This window comes from Bombus vancouverensis, chromosome 15 (assembly GCF_051014615.1).
Source record: "Bombus vancouverensis nearcticus chromosome 15, iyBomVanc1_principal, whole genome shotgun sequence".
In the NCBI taxonomy this organism is placed as follows: Eukaryota; Metazoa; Arthropoda; class Insecta; order Hymenoptera; family Apidae; genus Bombus; species Bombus vancouverensis.
Genome location: NC_134925.1, coordinates 3,004,120 through 3,021,852, shown reverse-complemented (window position 1 = coordinate 3,021,852; position 17,733 = coordinate 3,004,120). Strand labels below are relative to the sequence as shown.

The 17,733-nt window shown below is 31.8% G+C and overlaps 4 protein-coding genes across 9 annotated transcripts; 3 read left to right on the top strand and 1 right to left on the bottom strand.

The window, feature by feature from the left end:
• Positions 1 to 804: 804 nt before the first annotated feature.
• On the top strand, positions 805 to 3,140 carry Scgbeta (sarcoglycan beta). Its single transcript, XM_033347554.2, has 5 exons — positions 805 to 903; positions 1,001 to 1,197; positions 1,491 to 1,635; positions 1,705 to 1,951; positions 2,021 to 3,140. The coding sequence occupies exons 2-5, from the start codon at positions 1,179 to 1,181 to the stop codon at positions 2,672 to 2,674; spliced, it is 1,065 nt and encodes a 354-aa protein (XP_033203445.1). The 5' UTR covers positions 805 to 903; positions 1,001 to 1,178; the 3' UTR covers positions 2,675 to 3,140.
• Positions 2,882 to 5,854, bottom strand: LOC117164483 (interleukin enhancer-binding factor 2 homolog). Of its 3 annotated transcripts, none has more exons than XM_033347552.2 (4): positions 5,762 to 5,854; positions 4,202 to 4,508; positions 3,560 to 4,124; positions 2,882 to 3,415 (listed from the first exon to the last, which is right to left on the bottom strand). In XM_033347552.2, the coding sequence occupies exons 2-4, from the start codon at positions 4,499 to 4,501 to the stop codon at positions 3,129 to 3,131; spliced, it is 1,152 nt and encodes a 383-aa protein (XP_033203443.1). In that variant the 5' UTR covers positions 4,502 to 4,508; positions 5,762 to 5,854; the 3' UTR covers positions 2,882 to 3,128. The 3 variants fall into 3 exon arrangements, with proteins under 3 accessions (XP_033203443.1, XP_033203442.1, XP_033203444.1); XM_033347551.2 differs by lacking the exon at positions 5,762 to 5,854 and adding an exon at positions 5,563 to 5,679; XM_033347553.2 differs by lacking the exon at positions 5,762 to 5,854 and adding an exon at positions 4,796 to 4,948.
• On the top strand, positions 5,531 to 14,237 carry LOC117164479 (uncharacterized). Of its 3 annotated transcripts, none has more exons than XM_033347541.2 (10): positions 5,531 to 5,662; positions 5,725 to 6,236; positions 6,327 to 6,391; positions 6,468 to 6,696; positions 6,767 to 6,892; positions 6,994 to 8,777; positions 8,844 to 11,879; positions 11,963 to 12,089; positions 13,569 to 13,714; positions 13,791 to 14,237. In XM_033347541.2, the coding sequence occupies exons 1-10, from the start codon at positions 5,601 to 5,603 to the stop codon at positions 13,992 to 13,994; spliced, it is 6,291 nt and encodes a 2,096-aa protein (XP_033203432.2). In that variant the 5' UTR covers positions 5,531 to 5,600; the 3' UTR covers positions 13,995 to 14,237. The 3 variants fall into 3 exon arrangements, with proteins under 3 accessions (XP_033203432.2, XP_033203431.2, XP_033203434.2); XM_033347540.2 differs by having other exon boundaries at positions 6,324 to 6,391; XM_033347543.2 differs by lacking the exon at positions 13,569 to 13,714 and having other exon boundaries at positions 6,324 to 6,391; positions 13,791 to 13,957.
• Rlip (Ral interacting protein) lies at positions 14,099 to 17,509 on the top strand. 2 transcript variants are annotated; one of them, XM_033347545.2, is made up of 9 exons: positions 14,099 to 14,239; positions 14,444 to 14,582; positions 15,144 to 15,394; positions 15,491 to 15,752; positions 15,830 to 16,010; positions 16,089 to 16,403; positions 16,489 to 16,843; positions 16,909 to 17,162; positions 17,227 to 17,509. In XM_033347545.2, exons 1-9 carry the CDS (start codon positions 14,155 to 14,157, stop codon positions 17,326 to 17,328), a joined length of 1,944 nt encoding a protein of 647 aa, XP_033203436.1. In that variant the 5' UTR covers positions 14,099 to 14,154; the 3' UTR covers positions 17,329 to 17,509. The 2 variants fall into 2 exon arrangements, with proteins under 2 accessions (XP_033203436.1, XP_033203437.1); XM_033347546.2 differs by having other exon boundaries at positions 15,125 to 15,394.
• The last annotated feature ends 224 nt before the right edge of the window (positions 17,510 to 17,733 follow it).

The window sequence follows — 17,733 nt, the reverse complement described above, 5'->3', positions numbered from 1 at the left end:
CCGAAACCGCTCCAACAAGCTTCTCCTGGTACTACACTTTTCTGAACAAATTTTATGATTGAATTCCTGGGCAACCAGAAGGAATTTTCAGCCCAAAATTGGGAATTTGTATTATAGCCCAAAAATATGCCAAATAACATGAATATTAGAAAATTTTCAAACATGGATTTATATTTCTTTTTCCATATGATCTTCGTATCATTTTATCTTAGGAATTTAGAATGCAATATGAAAGGCGACATTATTCGTGGATCTTGATAATTATATACATAAGTAATATAAATGATAAATAATATTTATTTTATATGCAACACAATAGTGGCGAGTCACTAATTATTCGTAACGACATGATCAACATGTACAATTTAATCAGAATGACAAATTTCAAGAAGCTTTGGATTGGCATTACTTCCATACATTAGCGTTTGTAATTATGTATCACAGATAAAGGATATAGGGTAACCAAACTTTTAATAAATACATTTTATACATTTTTAATTCTATATTTTAGTTTTACGAATTTAATAAATTTTGTTATACATACATATGAAGGCCGCAGGCGGTAAGACGTATTTCTTATTTTTTACACAGAATAGTTTTAAAATTTAGTACGTCGCCAATCAATCTCGTATTGCTAAAACTGTCTGTATATTTATGTTGTATATATATATTTATTGATTATATATTAAAATTAAAAAATCAATAAAAGTATATTTATTGTGTTTTTCTCTTGTGATCTTTGTATTGGAAGCGAAAATTTTAAAGAATATTCGGCATCGATCTTTAGACGCGCAAGCGCCAACCGGCAGATTTACCTAGTTTTCGTGACACCGTGTACGCGTGCGGTCGAAACCGAGGTGATCATCTATTTTCGTTTTCATCCAGAATTCCGAAGCTGCCGAGGTAAGGATCGTTGTTTTACAAATTCGCGACATAATGCAGCTGTTGCATAACATAAATGAAAGAACCAACACTTAACGTGAACGTATGTACTATCAAGGTTAAAAACCAATTGCACTGTGTTACTCCCAGTCTGAACGTAAATGACACCAGTACCACCTGTACCAGAGAAAAATATTCGTCAATTAAGAATTCGTGATTTACATTTGTCGACACATATACAAACACAAAACACATAAAAATGTTTAAGATATGTAAATTTCGTTCTGTATCGTTAGATGGATGATATTCAATTAGGTATGTCGTATTAATATGTTTCTGATTCATATATATAATTACATATATTCAGTTGAAGTATTAAACATATCGCACATGTATTTCAGAAGTAACGCAACTCAACAAATTTTTTAGGAAAGCGAGTAACTGTTTGTAGGCTTATAGAAAAATAATTAGCCCTTGTAATTCATCTTTAACGTGTGTTCTTCTAACATAGGGCTGGATTATTTGGAGTTACGACGCTTAGGAAATACATATGCGATATATTAAAAAGTAATTGTATAAGCGAAAGAGATATTATGTACGTAGCACAGATTCAATGTCTGCCATTCTCGACGCATGTGGAAATGATACTGGATCCCCCTCGATATCAAAGGCTGAGGATAATCTATCCAACAGCGATGGACCACTGATTAAAGGCTGCATTCGTCAAAATAGTTGCAGTAGCGTTCACATAAGGTATAAATGAACATTTCATATTGATAATCGAATTCGTAACACTTATAACAACAATGATAATACTTTTAGTTCCGAAAACATTAATCGAACAACAATCGTGTCATCCTATACCATGTCGGCATCCAACGAGAAGTTGATAAAACGACGGTATTGTTTGTGGACCTTAACTTTTATCCTAGCGATAATTGGACTTTGTAACCTTTTTCTCAACATCACCGTAATCGCTGTCCTACGAATCAGTCAAGGAATGGAAGCAATGGAAGTGATACCTGACGAGAATCTTGTAAAGTTTTATGGGAAAACCGACTTGGACAGGGTCAGATATTCTAGTATACCAGAAATATTCTTGTAAGATTGTAATTAACGATATGTATTGCATTCGTAGGTATGCTTACAATCAGGTGTTTGTCAGAGTTACGGAGACGAGCCGATGGAAATATCCGGTAACGAAGCTGGTGTGCAAATACGCGTGAATGTGAATAACCATCGAACAGACGATGAAACGCTTGCTAAAGTAACGATTTTGTCGAACGGTACCACTATGTCAAAAGTAGAATCTTTCGAAGTGAAAGACCCCAGAACCGGCACTATTTATTTCACTACCGATTTCCCCAATTTCGGATTACCTGCAGGAGTGAAGAAAATCGATGTAAAAATCGCAGAAACGCACAGAATCACGTCACCAGTTAACGAAAGTCTTACCGTAAATTCGGATGATCAAATTTCTATGCAAGGCGCAGAAGGCGCTAGCATGGAAAGCAAAGATATCGTCTGGAGCGCGGATACAGATATTTTTTTGAGAAGCGTCAACGGAAGCATTATCCTTGATGCCAAAGATGGTGTCTCTATCGATGTAGAAAACATACCAGTTGCACCACTGTTTCTACAAAATCCATCTGGTCATGAACAATATAAAGTTTGCATTTGCATGCCACAAGGGAAACTCTTCAAAGTAGCAGTTCGTGCTGGTGTGAGCAGTCGATCAGTAAATTGTGCTCGTATCAATCGAACTCCGGAAAACGATCCTTGCTTGCGATAGGATCGGAGCACCTAGCTTTTATTGCGATCTTTTTAACATATCTAACACTGCCAAGTGTACGAAATTGAAAAGGCAATAGCTAATTTGCTATTTAAATTATCAAATATTAGTGAAATATTTGAAATAAATTAAGAAAAATATGTTTCCATATGAATCAATTTAGAAAACATTGTAGGGACTTAGATCATGCATTATACTAATAATAGATAGATATAATTCGGATTTTATTTGAAATGTCATATACAAGTCCATACATTTTCATCACGTAAAATTATCGGCACTAGTCGTTAATAAAAAATCATACATTCTTGAAATTCGTATGCAATACTGAATACATTAACTTTTGTATCAGATGATCAAGATCATGAATACATCATTATAGAAAATAGTACACAACTTTTGCCCTATAGTAGCAAGGACATTAAATGAAAACACAACTACAATGAATAAAAAACTAAGCACTCTCTGTTATCATCTCTTCATTACATTCTTCCATATCTTCTTGCTGCTCTTGTTCTGTAGGAGGTTCATATGCTTTGTCTAAAGGACTAGCAACTACACCACCTGCCCATACACTCATCTCTACAGCAAGTTTATTAGTGCCCTCAAGTAATGGCCTGTAGCCTCCATGAGCTAACACACGTAATAATGTCTGGGCTGTAAGACATACCAAATCTTGTTGTTCTAATGTCATAGCTGTATGTACACGTATATTGCCACCCTCGCATGGATCGGAAATACCTTAATGAAACCATGATAAAATGTTATATATAGAGTTTATAGAATATTATTTCATTAATATATAGTGAAAATACTTGTAAATATGATGTAAGTCAGAAGGCAAAAGACAAGAATTATGATAAGTAATAATACAATGAATGTTACCAGCAGAGCCTGGAAGAAAGAGTCCAGAAGCAAGTAATTGAAGTACTCTTTTATATGCCTGATTTATTGGTAATGCTTGTCTACTAGGATTATTCATTATAGCATTGTGTGCCAATAAATCTAACATCCAAGGAGATAATGGCTCTAGACCTTCAAATCTACTTCTCAAATCTCTAAGTAATCTTATTAGAACTTTTATACTGGAATGGTGAGCATTCTCTTCAAACCACCGAGAATGTCTGATTGCAGCAAGATGGCCTTGACATATCTTTACATCTAAATGCTGGTCTGACTCTAATTTTCTCAAGTTCTGATGTAGAGTAGTAATCAATACACGCACTGTGGCTTCATTATTAGCAATATCAAAGCCACGCTCTGTGTGAGTCAGTCTGAAAATTTCTTTGGGATTAACACTCTTCAAGTCATTATTAACTTTTGTACCAAGTGCTTCAACTGCTGTCTTAGTAGGTAATGTTTTAAGAATCACAACAATATCAGCTACATTATGACCCTTGATCATTGTTCCCTTTTTAAAGCTACCTACTTGTCTCACTTCTTCCAATTGCTATAAAACATTACTTTCATTGAATAAATAAAAATTACAAAATATGTAGTTAGATTATACAAAGAATTCATATTTACACAAGCTTCAAAACTGCCTGGAGCAACTATTAAATTATCCAGTACAGTCTGTAGTTTAGTCACTAGATTTAAAATGGAAGTTTGTTCCTTTGGTGTAGGGCACATATCTGTATTCTTTTTTAACAGTGCCATTTGAAAATCTGACTCATCTGGTGCGGGTTTAACACGAGGAAATGCAGCTTCGCACAAAGTATAATCAAATGGATGGCGTGGAAGGAATTGTTTCCTAGGAAACCCCATTCCACGTCCCATACCACCTCTACCTCCTCTAATCATTCCACCTCGACCACCTCGTACCATATTATGTCTAAACATAGGAATAAAACCATTCAAAAGTATTCCAGAAACATTTATTACAATATATTAACATTTTGAAAAATGTCGATTTATCGATAAGAAGTTGTTTAAGTCATTTATGGATCTACAAGTCGAATGGCTAAATTAGTGTAACATAAATTAGTAACATAAATGAATTAATATAATAATTAAAATAAAAGAAATAACCTAACCACTTTTTCGTAATATAAACTAAATTCTAACTCAGCAATAATTATCTAAAGTTTGGGTTTTTATGATAGAATGTGTTACACTTACCAAAAAATAGAAATATAAGTTTAAAATAATGTTATTTTATACTTTTATCAGTAAAATTTCAATTTTTCAATTACATTAACATACGACACTTAGAGTAGCCGCAAACCAAGCAACATTGAATATATTGAAATCTTCATTATAAACTTAGTATACCAAGATACTCTACTCTAATGTTATACGAGCAATATCTTTGGCGCCATCTAACTAAAATGTTTCTGTACATTTCTTTGAATAATAGCAGATAATAACAAATAAATAAATAGAAAGTTATGAAATATTACTTTGTAAGAAATATATAAAAACAATATTTGAAAATGCTAGATGGAAATTACACATAAAATGTATAGTTAAGTTGGTTTCAAGACAATGGTGATAATTGCTTAATATATCTCATTTTTTACACAATTTATATTTCTTCTCGTATCTCCTATCTTTTTTGTGTAACATTATTGAATAATTATTAAATGTAATTTTAGTAATTGTGAAATATCTTTTATTTGCATTAATTAATAGGCAACCAAAACTTTTTATAGTGTATGCAATGTGTGAAATAAATTTAAAAAATTCCATACACAAATTTATACCAAGAAACGATTATAACAAAATTTTAATTATATATACTATATGTAATTTGTAACTGTAGACATGTTCATTCCAAATCAAATATCACACATCAGATCAACACCAAACATCCATCATACATCCCACAAATTTACAAGTATAATAGTAACACGACTCAAATGTAACTGAGAAAATAAGTAATATACTCTTTAATTATTATTGTCCTTTGCTTCATTTGGCCAGAATGTCCAAAATTTCCCTGAGGTCAAAAACAACCAGCTCACGACTAAGATTAAATCGTAGAAGGTATACATGAAACATTCCTAATAAATATTACAATAATACAATATCAACTTTTTATTATACAGAAAGCAACATGCAAAGAAACTCATTTTGAAACCTTACGACTTTTGTTGTTCAGTTGATAATGTTGATCCATTAATGCAATATGACAGGCTAAGATCGCTTTATAGATCACCATTGATGTCTCTACAAACAATAACTGAAAGCCCAACTTTGAAACTGCGAACAGAATTTACTAACTATATGGAACGTAAATTGAGAAGGAAAAGCCTTAAAAACAAGCAATTTGATATAGGAGATCATAGACACAAAAATAAGAAAAATTTGCAGATTTCAGAAAGACTAAGGAAGTTATATAAAGCAAAGAAATTACATAAACAACATAAATTAGAAGATACTGATGATGATTTTGAATTTGAAGATTTACATGATAAAAAAGTTACGTCTCTTCTTCAAAAACCATTGCAATGGTATTTAGAAGATGAAATTATTGGAGCAAAAGATATTTTATGGGAACAAAAACAAAGAGCACACAATGAAAAAATGAATAAAAATGTTGAAATTGGAAAGCAAAAAAGTAAATATTTTAATTTTAATTTATTTAATAATCTTATAATTTCATTAGTGTAATAAAATCTTAAGATATTATGATTTCCCTTTCTAGCAGAAAATATGTTAAAACAACAAACAGACAAGTATCCACGATGGTATCAAGATTTTTCTATTAACCAAGTATGACATTCATCTTTCATTGATCAACTATAGTATTAAACCACGATTAAAATATAAAATACTTCCAAATCTATAGATTAAAAATTTAAGGATGTTACAATGTATAATGCAGAAAGATTGTGAAGAAATGGTAACAGGACGTACTCAAAGAACTCTTATATCAATTGGAATTATATCTACATTTTTTACACTTACGTCAGATGTTATTAAAAAATTGCAAGAATCTTGTAACTGCAATGTAATCGAATTTTTAAGAGAAATTTATAAGATATTAACTGGAAATTATTTTGAAGAGGAAGGATACAGTATGCTGTATTTTCATACTCTAAATCTTTTTATTACATCTTTACTTTAAATTTTATTTTTAAATTTTAGAAAACTTTTATGATTGTAATGAAAGAATAATTTTATCAGCGATTGCATTCCTGACTTTACCAGAAGCTATTATAGAGCTTCACAAACGTTTACCCCCTGTAACAATGTCAGAATTTCCACCAAAACGTAACTTTTTCTATATTATATAAATTTATGTATTATTATATTTTAACATGTTACTATGTAATGTTATTAATTTATTATACTATTACATATCATTTATATAGCTATTCCACCAACATTATCAATAAGGCAGAAGATGAAATCACCTTATAAAGAAAAACTTTTTATACGAACAGATTGGGCAACTTTTTACAATCGCTTACAAGATTGGCAAGAGCAACATCGATTAATACCAATTCCGAATATAATATTACCTCCTAAAAATTGCCTTTTAAATAATTATTCCAGTGCAAAAGTTAATGCTTATTACGAAGGAAACAAACACGGTAAAGTACAAAACGTTTCGGAAAATTATCAGTTAATTCAGATTAAAAATAATCCTTCTGTTCAAACAAAGCAACCACATAATATTTCTACCAAAACAAATCAGGAAAGAGATACCTCCATTAGTACAAAACAGAAAAAATATACTTTTATTGATACGAAACAAAAGGATGATGTACCAGTCAGAATTAAGAGGAATAATCCATCTGATAATTCTCCATACTCTTTTGAATTAAATCAAGATCAACATAATTCTGTAGTGAACGAACTTACAGAAAATAATGAAAATGAAAAATTTAAGAGCATAATAGGTAACGCAATCAGTACAAAACGGAGAATACCGTATACCTCACAAATATCTACTGGCCTTAATGTTCCATCCTTATATGGTGAAAATAGATTATTTGATTTTACAATCAATGGAATTAGCGAAAAACCAGGGCCTATAGAATATAAAATATGTGGAGTTTTACAACCACCTCAATCAAATAAAAAATCTTGGCTTGGCGAGAAACATGCACATTACATAATATCTGGTGCTTCAGATGAACCACCAACTTGCCCTGTAACGTATGAAATGACTGGTGTTGCAAATGTAACACCCACTAACAGCAACGAGAGATTCTTTGCAGTATTGAAACTTGGAGATGGACCTAAAAAGATTTATCCAAGTGGAAGGCAGAATTTATCTCGTCATTGGCAAGAATGGCTGCAAAATGTGGATGAAGAATTTCGGAAAATAGAAAGAGAGGCAAACAAAATGATAAAAAATATAGAAGCTATAACGAAATTAGTATTTCCAGGACCAACATGTGACAGTTGTTGTTCCTGTAGACAAACTAGAAAATCATACTTAAAAGCAAAAGAAACGAAAGCGCCTTATTTTGTGATAGATACTATAACCGAAGACGACAATAAAAAAAAATATATTGTAGGATCAATGGCAATGCATTCTCCTGCACTAACACCTCCAGAATCAACCGTGAATTTATTAGAAGTTATAGCTTCGGAAGATGTCCTTACTGACAACCTTATAATAAGTGGTGTCACAAATGAAACAGGTGAAACACAGTATTTTATTACTGGTTCTCAGAAAGAAGTAATACGCATGCCAGCACGAGTTATAGAACGTCCACCACCTAGACCGCTTAGGAATGTTCCACCTTGTATATGTGCAATTCAACAAATATTTACTAAAGGCTTGTTTCCAAATGTAAGCCATGATAATATACCATGGACAAAAGAGGAAGGTTTGTGTTTTGGAAAAAAGTTTAGACCCCAAGAATCTCCTGCATATTCCTGTAAAAAGTATCCAGGTAATAAGTCATGTAGAAGAAGTCCATTTACACATGACATAAATAGATTAAAAAGAAGAGTTGAAATGGCAAAACAAAAGCAAGGTGATGAAGCTACAGGGAAGAAGAAAATGTATAGTATCGCAGATTTTCAACCATGTGGGGATGAACATGGTATGAATATTTGCGGAGGACCTTGGAATGCTTTGCATACTCTAACATCAGAAGAACTAAAAGAACAGGAAAGATTACGGAAAGAAATATTAAGAGTAGGTTTTATTTTTGTAAACTTATTATGAAAATTACAATAATATAATATAAAATTCATTATTCAGGGTCCTTCATGTGGAAAAAGACCTGGACAAGCTGTCTGTGAAGGTCCTTTTGGAGAACGAATACCATTAAAACCACAGCAAATATTTATAGAAGAAGAAATTCCAGGAGAAGATATTGAAGAAGAAGAAGAAGAAGAAGTAGAAGGAGAGGAATTAATAAAGCCTCCTCCAGTTGAGGTAAAAGGAAAAGAAAAGGAACGCGACAAGAAGTGTCACATGAGTCCAGAAGCTATAGAAGCTAGAAGACAAAGGGTAGTAGAGAAAAAGGTTAAAAAATTCGTTCCTGATCCGAGCTATCCTGGTTACGATGATCCGTGGAATATATTTCGTACAGCACCATCGGAAAAAGAATCTGAAACTGATTTTAAAAAGTTATTAAAACTTAGTTCTCCAAAACCACCAGGTACGGCTGTACAATCTAAAACATTGATGGACGGAATTGGAAAATCTGCACTACATGAAGATATTTCTAAATCAGAGATAAGAAAAGATCACCCAATTGTAAAAGAGTCAAAAAAAATATCTCCTACACATTCTGCACGAAATACGTCAGAACAAATTTCGAAAAAACGAAATCGAGAAAAATTAAAAAGCGAAGAAAAAATAAGTGAAAAAGGATTTATAAAATCTGATAAGAAAGGATTTAAAAAAAGCCAGGAAAGAATGATTGAGACAAAATCAAAAAAACTGGATAAAAATGTGATTAGAAAAAGCGAGGAAAGTAAAAAGAAATACAATCAAGTAACGAAACGCGTACAATCAAGTACAACAAAGGATAAGGTACAAGATCAAAGTACTCCAAAATTAGTAAAAGATAAACACAATCAAAAGTTGAATATGAAATCTATAGGAAATCCTTCACTTCCTAAATATTTGGAAAAACTAAGCGATGGATCAAATCCGAAAAAATCTAATATTGGTAAAGAAACATCTGCCATTAAGTCTCAACAAAACATGCGTAATGTAAGTGAGGTTGATAAACGACATAAGAAAAGAATGAGTTCAAAGAAATCAAATCACAGATCTATTACATCATCAAACATAAAAAAGAAAACGATAAGTAAACAGTTGAGTACGAGAAAATCGGTAAGACGAGATAAAAAGAAAGATGTGATTAATCAAGATGTAGATCCTGAAACAATTCATAGGAACAAGATAAATGAATTGAAAAATATGATGAAATCTTCCGAACTGTATCCATATAATATAAAACCAGCAGAGATCCCAGATGATCCTCCAGCAAAATGTCAACTAGAATACGAAGATTCAGAAACTACGATTGACACTGTACAAGTTGAAGAAGATGCAGATATACAATTACCAATCAAAGGTCCTTGTGGTTGGAGGACAAAGTCAGAACAGCAATTACCAACAAAGAAAACTTTGATATATCTGACTGATCCAGATTATCCTCCAGAAACAGTACCGGTAAGGTCAGGTGGAAAACCATGTGTTTGTCGGGACAATAGGGCAAAAAAGAAAATATTATTATATAATATCGGAGGACTCATAGGTGGAAAGAAAAATGGCGAAGAAAAGAAGTTATTAAGAAAGAAGAAAAACGAAGACAAAAAGATGCAAGTTATTGATGGGGTCATTTATTATACTCCACCACCAAGTCCTCGTAGAAGCAATGAATATGTACCCGAATATGATCTTTATGAATCTCCATATGATATGTGTCTTACGCAACGTAAAGACCGAAGTCTTAAATTTCTCGATCAATATGGTAGACCGAAAATATCTGAAGTTTCAAAAAATAGAGAATCTTGCGGTTGTAACGAATACGTAGAAACGTATGGTATTCAAACTATAAATGAAAATGAAGGAAAAGCTCAATTGTTGAAAGAACTTGAATCCAAAGACAAGTTAATAACCGCGAAACCACCGAAAGACCGCTGGAATCTGGCGCTTAAAGATGTAGGCTTGATAGATTATTTCACACGATGCAGAGACAGTTTGCCTTGTTGGCTGAGATGTGCCAAATTTAATAAAGTTGGCTGTCCTATATCATATAGAGAACTTAAAATAAAACGACCAGTATGTGAATGTAAGTATGAAAGAAAAATACTCGAACATAAGGAGGAAAAAGTGAAATGGAAGCAGCGTCAAAAACGATTAAAGTCTTTGAAAAAGCAACCATATGTGAACATAGCTGACATTTCGAAACTATTGATACCAAATACAAAATTAATGATATCAGACGTAAAAAGAATTCCAAGAGAAGATGAATACATAGACGATATTAAATATTGTATAACTGGAGTTGCCGAAAACTATGACCATTTACCACCTAAACAAATAGTAGGTGGTATCCATATGGTTACACCTATTCAGACACCTGAACCAAGCGAACATGAGATATCATGTGTTTGTTTGCATCGACATTGGTCGCCTATGAAGATTACTCCTGGTCCATTACCAAAACCTGAAGAAATTTTACTTGCTGAAAAGAAATACAGACAAGAAGCTGTGAAAGAAGCGTTCCGCCAAATTTATGCTCCTCAATCAACATATCACATACATGATGATCATAGTTGCAAAGAAAAATGTGGTGGATATCTTGAAATGGAAAATGACAAAAATACAGGAAAAGACAAACAAGTTGTGCAGGATAACAGTCGTTATATAGCATCTTATTTACAAAAACCTACTAGTATCAAAGGCAAATTAACAAATTCCGCTCGACATATTAAATCAAATATTGATGATCTTCAAATTAAAACAGAGATTAAAAATTTACCAATGCAGAAATTCTCTGAAACTAAAGCAAGAAGTTCGCATAAAGAAAATAAAGATACAAATTTGGCAGGGCAAAAGACTTTTGAAAATAAAGTAAAGAGTTCACGTAAAGAAGATAGAGACTTCAAGATTGAAAGAAGAGATCAGAAATATGTAAATGTTCCTCAGAAACAAACTAGAGGCGATATTCAAAATGATCCTATTGAATTAAATGTAGAGAATATAGATATTTGGGATAAAGAAACTGAAGAAGATTCTGATGATTCTAAATGTTATTTAATGGCTATAGTGAAGGTAAAATATATAATTTTATTTTTTATACTTTGTATTTATTTGGATGATATATTATAATTTTTCAAATTTTTAAATGCGGTCAGATCGAATTAAAAAAAATGGCGGCAGAAGGATTTCTGTTTGCAAAACTACCCAAGTGTTTTTTAATGCCACAGTTGCAATATTGGTTGATGTATAGAAAAGGGCTCAGTTTTAGTGATGCGGCTAAAAGTAAGTAAAGTATTTTCACGTAATGTGTCATATGCATATTATATTATAACAACTAATAGTTTACAACTCATAACAACTCGGCAACTCTGTCTCAACTGAACTCTCCCAACTCAACTTTCTCAACTCAACTCTCGACTCGCAACTAACTCCTCACAACTCGAGTCTCAATTAACGAATCCTCACAACTCGACTCTTAATTAACGACTGCCAATTAATTTGTCTTTCTCCCTTAAGCATCCCTTTGTCGTCTTCTCATACCTTCACCACATATTCGTACATAACGCGATCATGGTCACTACACATTCTTTCGCGTAACTATTGGATTGAAGGACCGACGACACCGACGATGGGCCGCTTGGTCCATCGAAGTTTCCTGACCCTTTCGGCCTGTCGGCACTTAGGCTTTCTCGCAACATTGTCTATAGTTCACCCGATGTTTCTTAGGCAATCTGTCCACAATACTACGATAATATATAAATCTTTATAGGAGAATATTACTAGTAGTAATAGTAATACATTATTGATTTAAGTGGTGTATTACTGCATTCTGATAATTGTACTATTAAACCTTTGCACTCGAGGACTTTTCGGTCGGACGTAGCTGCTACTCCGGATGATTTAGCGTATACGTGACGCGTGTCTTACAGCTAGCGTAAAATGATTAATTTTATATACAAATTAACTTACAAAAACATTATATTCTAATAATTTATCTATATTTACATTTTTGAAAATATGATTTGGTAATATTAATTTCTGTATTTTTTTTGTATGATAATTTATAAAGCACTCAGCAAGATGCATTCTTGAATATAATTCATCTCAATCAAGATCAAGTTCTGAATCATGTTCATCTTTATTTGAGCTAATTTTACTTCCGAAAACCATTTTTTTAGGGTTTCTAAACTATAATACTTTTGTCATGATCATCGAATCCGAACTAACGTTGCAGACGTTGTCAGAACCATAGTTTCGGAGAGATATGGGATTAAATATTTTATCTTCATTTTAAATTCTAACACTTTACATTTCTTAACAAAGAACATAAAGAGCTAAGGAACCAATTTACAAACCAATATTGCACTCTCATCAATTTGAGATTTTGAAATCTAGTATAAACAGGAACTGTCGTCTCTCGCTCGCCACTGGACTTGCAGCACGGAACGCCGTGGTGACCGAGAGTCGCCTCTCGTGTGCAAAGGGTTAAGAGCTTAGTAGTGGTCAGTAATAACCTGGGAATAAACTACTTACTGGTCTTATTAGTAAATGACTGGGTAGTACTGGAACTATATATAACTATATATTGAGATCAAATCATTACTGGAGAAGAACTCACAACCAGCAGTTTTGGGTACTTCTTTAGTATTATACCTTTCAATAATTTGCACTAGTTTTTTTCTGTAAGAGATATTTCTTGTAAATGTCTGGAACCATAGCTTCAAAGCAAAGAATAAAAATTTCCTGTTATAATGTTTTTAGACAAATCAATACGCAACAGTATTAAAATGTGGAACACGCTAGATATGGGAGCCGCTAAATCTAAAATTACTGTACCATCGTTGAAAATGACAAAAATTCAACTTAGAAAATTAACTTATAATGATGCGCAAGAAATAAAAACAAAGGTTCCCTTTAACACAGTATAGATACAAAAAAGTGTTTAATTTCATTATCTATATCAAATATTTTATTCGTTTATAGATCGCACTGAAAAAAGCTATATTCTATAGTCGAGTTCGTAAAGAACGCGTTTTATATTCACGATCGATGTGGAATTCGATGGAGTATGGAAAATTTCCATCGGTATCGTTCAAGCAAGCGTATTTTACTTATATGGCTAGCAAAGAAGGCGATGGTTACGTTTTTAAACCGTGGCTACCTTCAGAAGTACACGAAATGAATTAAAGAAAATAAAATAAAAATATTCGCAGAAATTCATATTTAAATAATCGATCTGAATGGTCGAGTAATTTTTGGACAATCGAGAAGAAGAGCTCGAACGAAATAATCGATACTTACGATGCTTAGATTTTTAAGTCTGTTATAGCATCGTAAGTACTAGAGGATGGATTTCGAAAGTCCAGATGTAGAAAAAGAATTTCCTGGGTTATACGCTTCGGAATCAGCGAAAAAAAGTAACGAAAGCGATTGTACGTATTACCGTTTATCAAATTATCTAATTTCCTTCGCATGACAGTTATTTTAACAGATAGGTTATGCATCTGTCATAAAGCTCGCTAGTCAAACAGCGAATATTTTTTCTGAACAAATATGTTTTAATTAAGTGCTTAAAAATACTGTATTTATATTTCGAATAATTAGTTGTCATCTGTACATATGTATATATTTTCCAGTTAGTGACGAAGGTGGACATGAAAAACATTCTAAAAAAGAACTTCTTAGCGGTAAACGAAAAGAAAAGAAAGATCGAAAGGATCGAGGATATGCCACCTTAGAGGGTGAAAGTTCCCCTGATGAAGATCAGGAAACAAAGTAATGTTTTTCTACGAAGTTCTTTACAAATTATAGACATTAATTGATTTATGTTAATCTTACTTCCATGTTGTTTTGTTTATTTAACTACAAATGCTCATTAAGCCATTGATTTCATATTTACATAGCGTTCCCTGTAATGAAAGATATTGGGGTATAAATTAGTATCATCAAGTTATTTTAATTTTCACATATTGTTGGCACTGATATCTTAATTAAGCATCATATTAATCTAAAATTAGTTGTATTGATTGGACTGTTTATGTGTCTGCTTAGTTACCATTTTAAATATAATCATCCTGAAATGGAAAACAGACTTGTCACAAATATTTACGATTTGATATTGTTGATTATTTTAATCTTTATTTCTATAGTAAATATATACTTTATTGTGAAAGTATTAGTCCTATACATACAAAGAAGTGATGGGTAGATTATAAATTCAAAGGAAAAATAAAAAAATTAAATATTAGATTTTATAATGCATAAAGTAAATGTACCTTTTCATATATTATATACAGCTACTTTATTACTTGAATTAGCATATGCTTTAACTCACAGAAGTCCTTCAAAGTCAAAAAAAACCAAAGCTTTCAAATTTCCATCAAAGAAAGAAAAACGTGAAAAATCCAGAGAAAAAGAGGGTAAAGAGAAGGATGGTGAAAAGGAAAAAGACAAAAAGAAAAAGGACAAGGATGAGAAAGATATAGAGAAAGAGAAACGTAAAGAGAAAGAAAAGGATAAAGCAAAGCAAAAATTAAAAGATCGTAAAAAAGGAAAGCACACAGGGGAGGATGGCTTGGATATTGGTGGTAAGACATGTATATGTATTCTTTGAAATTATTTGATAGTAACTTTAATTAACTTTAACTGATGGTAATTTCACTAATCTTTGATCATCAATGTAGAGGAGCAACCAATATTTGGTGTTAGCCTGCATTTAGCAGTGGAAAGAAGTCGTTGTCATGATGGTGTTGAACTACCTTTAATTGTAAGAGACTGCATTGATTTTATAGAAGAACATGGAATGAATGTGGAGGGTTTGTATAAAGTACCAGGAGTGAAATCAAAAGTTCAATATTTAAAAAAATTATACAACCATAGAGAACCAGTAAATTTATCTGAATTTGAACCTACAGTAGCCACAAGCTTATTGATATTGTTCCTTAGGTTTGTATTTCACAATATTAGATGTAAACGAATATCTGAAAATAAAAAAATGTAAAACTAAAATTTTGATAATACAGGGAGCTACCAGAGCCTGTTCTAGAGAGTAGTGAAATGATATCAAGGTTTGAACAAGCAGCGTCTACAAAAGATGTTGCTCAAAGGGAAGCACAACTAATACACTTAACTCAACAGCTTCCTAAGTGTAATAAAGTTCTTCTCGCATGGGCCATATTACACTTAGATCATGTTACAGCACGAGTATGTTGAAAACAAAAAAACAAAAAAGTTAGGGCATAAAATCTATATGTATCTATTTTACATAAAACTGCATTACAGGAAAAAACAACTAAAATGAATGCTCAAACCATCTCAATGACTTTAAGTCCTGTATTACAAATGAGTCATAGGCTATTATTAGCTTTGTTATTTCATTGCAAAGCTCTTTTTCCAAACGTACAATTAATAAAATATGTGCCGCCACTTTCGTCCGGTAGCGTTAATCTTCCAGATTCTGTAGAAAATATAGCAGCTGAATTATCTAAACAAGAATCGTTACTCTCGCAAATACATATGCAAATGAACGCAGGTTTTGTTACAAAATCGCGCGAGGAACAATTATGGGAAGTACAACGTATGATAACGCAGTTAAAGGTCCGATTTTAATATTCTTTAATTTAAACAAGTGTATATGAAGAAATGATTGCATCACATATAAATTTTTATTTATTCGTTTTAGAGGAAATATAAAACGGTGCAAAAAATGGAAGGTGCAGCGCAAAAAAGTTTAGATGAAGAGGTAAAATCAAATGACGAAACTGTAGTAGAATTAAATGTACAAAAAACAAAAGCAGAAGAGGAAGACGTAGAACATGTGAAATCAGAAGTTCAAGCAACATCTACTTTAGCATTAAAAAAGAATAATAAGGCACATATTTCAGAAGACAATAAAGAACCAACAAGTACAAATATTACTCAAAATGAACGAAATGTTTATACACATGACAAGGATATTGTTGACTCTGGCGAGGCATCTACACTTGCATCACAGTTTAATGAACAGGAAAATACTTCATCTAGAATAAATGAAAATGGTACAGACGATGATTAAAATTAGTTTAGAATGTGTATAATTTATTATTTTAATTATATTATTCAGTTTCAGCAGTAGAGCCTGAGCCTGAAAATGCTATTGACAAATTAAGAGAGAGTTTAATTTATGAAGAATTATTAAATATGCAAGCATTACTAAAATCGCGAATAAATCAAGAAAGAAATGAAATTAAACGTTTAATGGAAATGTTAACAGAACGTGGTCCAGAAAAGAAAAAACCAAAGGAAAGAATACATTCGCCGAATGAAGCAGAGATGACAGCTATGATTCAATTAGTCAAAGAAAATCAGTTACTCGAGGTAATTATGAGAAATTTGTAATTTACTCTCTCGGTTTTAAATTAGTAATCTATTCATATTTTAGAAAAAGATGACTACTTTAATTCGCAGTATCATAGAAGAAAAGGATGCCTGTATAGAACTTCGTGTTCAATTAGCAGTTCATCAATTAGCAGCTAAAACCTGACCATTAATTATAAAATAATATTTTTAATTCATCAAAGGAAACATTACACAGATTTTAAAAATATGTAACATGATGTTTTGCACAGAATGAACATATATAGTTTATAAGATGTTACTACAACCATGTTTTCTTGATTCATTCTATTCTCTTGTAAAATAATAAAAAACATATTGAACATGAACATGTGTTTTGTACTTAACATAAAAAATTCTTGTTTATACATATTCTATTCTTGTATATTATTAACACGTATTTGCATTGAATATGATAATTATATATAACAAACAAATGCACATACTTTTATATTTATATCGTTTTATATATTCATTTAAAATAAGTATACTATGTATTTTATACAATCTTAAAATAACAAAGATACTTGTAAAGTGTGGACTAAGCAAACCT

Bases quoted from the DNA above. Each gene is read 5' to 3' on its own strand.
- Scgbeta (XM_033347554.2), top strand. The intron at 1,636-1,704 runs GTATAAATGAAC...TAATACTTTTAG, and splicing joins TGCAGTAGCGTTCACATAAG to TTCCGAAAACATTAATCGAA. The intron at 1,952-2,020 runs GTCAGATATTCT...TTGCATTCGTAG, and splicing joins GGAAAACCGACTTGGACAGG to GTATGCTTACAATCAGGTGT.
- LOC117164483 (XM_033347551.2), bottom strand. From the start codon at position 5,591: ATGAAGCAAAGGACAATAATAATTAAAGA. The intron at 4,509-5,562 runs GTATATTACTTA...TCCTATGTTTAG, and splicing joins AGGACAATAATAATTAAAGA to ACATAATATGGTACGAGGTG. The intron at 3,416-3,559 runs GTAACATTCATT...GGTTTCATTAAG, and splicing joins CTTTCTTCCAGGCTCTGCTG to GTATTTCCGATCCATGCGAG.
- LOC117164479 (XM_033347540.2), top strand. From the start codon at position 5,601: ATGTCCAAAATTTCCCTGAGGTCAAAAACAACCAGCTCACGACTAAGA. The intron at 6,392-6,467 runs GTATGACATTCA...CCAAATCTATAG, and splicing joins AAGATTTTTCTATTAACCAA to ATTAAAAATTTAAGGATGTT. The intron at 6,893-6,993 runs GTAACTTTTTCT...TCATTTATATAG, and splicing joins GTCAGAATTTCCACCAAAAC to CTATTCCACCAACATTATCA.
- Rlip (XM_033347545.2), top strand. From the start codon at position 14,155: ATGGATTTCGAAAGTCCAGATGTAGAAAAAGAATTTCCTGGGTTATAC. The intron at 15,753-15,829 runs GTTTGTATTTCA...TTGATAATACAG, and splicing joins TTATTGATATTGTTCCTTAG to GGAGCTACCAGAGCCTGTTC. The intron at 16,404-16,488 runs GTCCGATTTTAA...TATTCGTTTTAG, and splicing joins GTATGATAACGCAGTTAAAG to AGGAAATATAAAACGGTGCA.